Below are 3623 nucleotides of genomic sequence, written 5' to 3'. Positions count from 1 at the left end.
AAAGATAAAGTCATTTATTGAAGATTCATCAAGTTCATCTTGAAGTTGTGAAGTCATCGAAGATTAAAGCAGAAGCCAAGCTCCAAATGAAGATTGACAAGAAAAGTCAGTTACTTTTTAGGAGGAGCTTGTTTGGTAAATTAGAAAAGAAACCTATAAACCAAGGGAGAGATTGTTAGGTCAAAAATATGGTTTATACTTTGTTTTTCTAGGCAATTGTATTTTTCTGTGATGTTATATGTGTTTACGGTTGTGTTTACGACCGTGAACCTGTTCACGGCCCATGTCTCATATATATATATATATATATATATATATATATATATATATATATATATATATATATATATATATATATATATATATATATATATATATATATATATATATATATAGGTTGAGGGGTGCATGTGGGTTTACGGTGAGAGTAGAGGACATAAGAGAAGAGAGAGAAAGGAGCAAAAGTGTGTGTGAATCTTGTAAGGGAACTTCATTCATATCACCAATTCAACAACATTTATATTATTTTCTTCTCCTTCTCTTCTAATTTGATCCAGTATCATCCGTTTGATTGGGATTTCGCACTATCAAACGGATCGGATTGATACACAAGCAAATCAGGGACTTATAGGGGGTTGTTAGGGGTCAGAAATGACGCTCTAATGTCTGGTCTTCGAGGGCTGAACGCGCTAATGGGTAAGGTTGCGCCCTTTCTTAGACCAAGCGGTTTTAGATCTACCGGTAGCACTGACGCTCAATAGTAAGTTTATTAATCTGATTTATGATTGTAGATAAATAGATTAGATTGGTTTTGATAGTATGTTGTTATAATGAAAAAAGGCATATATCTAGGTTGCATGTGCCCATAAGTTGTTTTATGTATTTCATTGCATTGTTTTATGTTTTATTGTAACCTAGAAATCCCATTAATTGTCAGGGGCGTACGCAGGAATTAGTAGTAGGGGTTGCACAATTGTTTTACTCCGGTCAAAGATAATAGAAAACATAATTTTTTTCGATCAAACATAATATAAAACGTCTAATACAATTTTTTCTAGTTAAACATAATACAAAACATAATATAACAACGATCTATTACAATTTAAGTTTTTCTTATTCGTGCAGACATCTTTTGAAACCTCTCCATTACTTTTTCATTTTCAACTTTCGTAAGTGCTTCGGTGTCAACATTACAAAGCAATGCATCGTTCAAAAAGTCATCGCCAATTTTGTTGCGCAAGTCAGTCTTCAAGAGCTTCATCTTTGAAAAACATATTTCTACACTTACGGTCGCTACAGGTAATATCAAAGCCAACTTTAAAAGTTTATAAACCAAAGGATAAGACTGATGCTTCCCTGTACTAACCATCAAACGAGAAAGGTCGGAAATTCCTTTCAAACTAGTGAAGCGCTCATCTTTGATGCAAGAGTTATAAAATATCTCAAATTGTCCATCAAGGTCTATCATATCTGAATCATCAAAGTCATACTTGTATGACTTACCTAACTTCAACAACTTTGATTTGTCAAATTGTGCAAATGAATCACAAGGGCTCAAAGCACCCATGTATTTTACTAACTAGGTGCTTGTTTTACTAAATCGGTCCCGATATTCTGTAAGTTGCATATCTACCACCGTGTTGAAGATTTCAATCTCAAAATAAAATCTATTAGTCTTTATAGTCTTACGGTTTATCGCAACAATATACAACACTTCCATATCTAATGTATCAATTTTGTGTACTTGACAAAAAGAGGATACTTTTTGACAAAATTCTCGCAAACCCTGTGTTTCTAAAAGATTGCAATGCCTTCATTGTTCCTCTAACCATCGAAGCTGCTTCTAAAATGTCTAGATCTTTTCTTTGAAGTTGCTTTAACATTGTACCTGTGAGGCGTAAAATATCATACATCATATGTAAGTAAAACATGAACTCATATGATTTAAAATATCCTAAGATTTTGGACGCTTGTTGATGGTTTGCCAATGACCATCCCTCCTCTTTCACAAAATCTAAAACTACAAGAACATCCAGAAACAACTTCATCAAACTTATGAGTGTGTTGAAATGTGAAACCCATCTTGTGTCTCCCGCTCGAACAAGTGTAGTCTCTTAATTTAACCCTCTTCCGTTTTCAAGTTCACCACTACACAAGCCTTTTTACACCCTTCTCTTCCTTGTTCCCGTAGTAAGTATTTTCTTTTACACGAGGCAAAAACAACATTAACCACCAATGAAATTTTCTCAAAAAAGTCTCTAACACGATCATGCTTCTTTGCTACAACCACTAATTGAAGTTGATGTGCAAAACAATGTACATAAAAAGTTGTGTCATTCTCTTCTAATATCAAAGCTTTCAAACCATTCAATTCCCCTCGCATATTGTTAGCCCCATCATAACCTTGTCCTCTTATCTATTAGATCAATTTATATATATATATATATATATATATATATATATATATATATATATACATATGTATACAACACATAAACTGAATTAAATTAAATTGACATAACAAAAAAGTAAAGAATAAATTATCTGACTGAAACTCAACTTATTACTTGTAAGTACTTCATTTATGGTGTTTTTTAGTGTCAAAGAGGATGTATCATTCACGTGCACTAGTCCAATGAATCTATCCTTCATAAAGCCAGACTATCGACATAACGCAAAACAATAGCCCTTTGTTCCTTTTTTGAAACATCACTAGATTCATCAACCAATAAAGCAAATACATCTTGACCAATCTCTTCCTGAATACACAAAAATACTTCTTGTGCAAAACATTGCACTAGTGCATTTAGAATTTTAATGGAAATCAGTTGATTGTTTTTAGGAGCATTTTCTAAAGTATTGTTGAAAATATCTTCACTAGTCTCTCGAATGGATTTTAACACTTCAATGTAAAGCCCTTTATTTTTCGGGTTAACCGACTTGTCATGACCACAAAACGGTAAACCGATTTTCAATAAAAGTCTAACAACAATAATAGAAACATGTAATCGAGCTTTGTATTTATGGTCCTCCACTTCGGTTTGCCTCCTCAAGACTACATTAATAGCTTGTTTTTCCCTCATTAAAAATTCGCACGTTTCTTTTGCTTTGTTGTGTAAACAATCAACACTACCCACATGAGTCCGAAATGCATCTTTTTTATTCCAAGTATCAAAAACTTGGGAAACAAATGCATCTCTCCCTCTTTTTTTGATTCATGAGGTCTCACACACATAACAATATAAAAAATATGCTCTATTATTTTTCACAATATATTCCAACCAATCAAAATATCAAACCGTGAAGGAACAAATCTTCTAAATCTATCACCTATTTTCTTTTTGGAAACTTATGTGCCCTTATTTGACAAGGTCCTTGAAGCAAATATGCTCTTCTTACATCATCTCTTATATTTGAGTTGTAACTTGTAATCTTCGGCCTATCCGCTTTGTCTTTGGAAGATCTTTCAAGTCAACATTATCATTAGGTTGATTAAAGCATGGCATTTGTGGAGTTGCATTAGAAACCGAAGGGATTGATTGATTGGTGATTGGTTTTTGTGCAGTTACATTAGAATTAGAAACGTAAGGGAATGATTGATTGGTGATTGGTATTTGTGAACA

The 3623-nt window shown here is 33.0% G+C and overlaps 3 protein-coding genes across 3 annotated transcripts; all 3 read right to left on the bottom strand.

Annotated features, from left to right (window-relative positions):
* Positions 1–1102: 1102 nt before the first annotated feature.
* LOC145095749 (uncharacterized) lies at positions 1103–1567 on the bottom strand. Its single transcript, XM_079033580.1, has one exon. The coding sequence runs from the start codon at positions 1565–1567 to the stop codon at positions 1103–1105; it is 465 nt and encodes a 154-aa protein (XP_078889706.1).
* Positions 1568–1730: 163 nt separating this feature from the next.
* On the bottom strand, positions 1731–2383 carry LOC145095748 (uncharacterized). The gene is made up of 2 exons (XM_079033579.1): positions 2125–2383; positions 1731–2020 (listed from the first exon to the last, which is right to left on the bottom strand). Exons 1-2 carry the CDS (start codon positions 2381–2383, stop codon positions 1731–1733), a joined length of 549 nt encoding a protein of 182 aa, XP_078889705.1.
* Positions 2384–2648: 265 nt separating this feature from the next.
* LOC145095747 (uncharacterized) lies at positions 2649–3083 on the bottom strand. Its single transcript, XM_079033578.1, has one exon. The coding sequence runs from the start codon at positions 3081–3083 to the stop codon at positions 2649–2651; it is 435 nt and encodes a 144-aa protein (XP_078889704.1).
* Positions 3084–3623: the final 540 nt, after the last annotated feature.

This window comes from Lactuca serriola, chromosome 3 (genome assembly GCF_051521515.1).
Source record: "Lactuca serriola cultivar US96UC23 chromosome 3, Lser_US96UC23_V15, whole genome shotgun sequence".
In the NCBI taxonomy this organism is placed as follows: Eukaryota; Viridiplantae; Streptophyta; class Magnoliopsida; order Asterales; family Asteraceae; genus Lactuca; species Lactuca serriola.
Note: the sequence above shows the minus strand (reverse complement) of the source record. Positions and strands in the feature narration are given on the sequence as shown.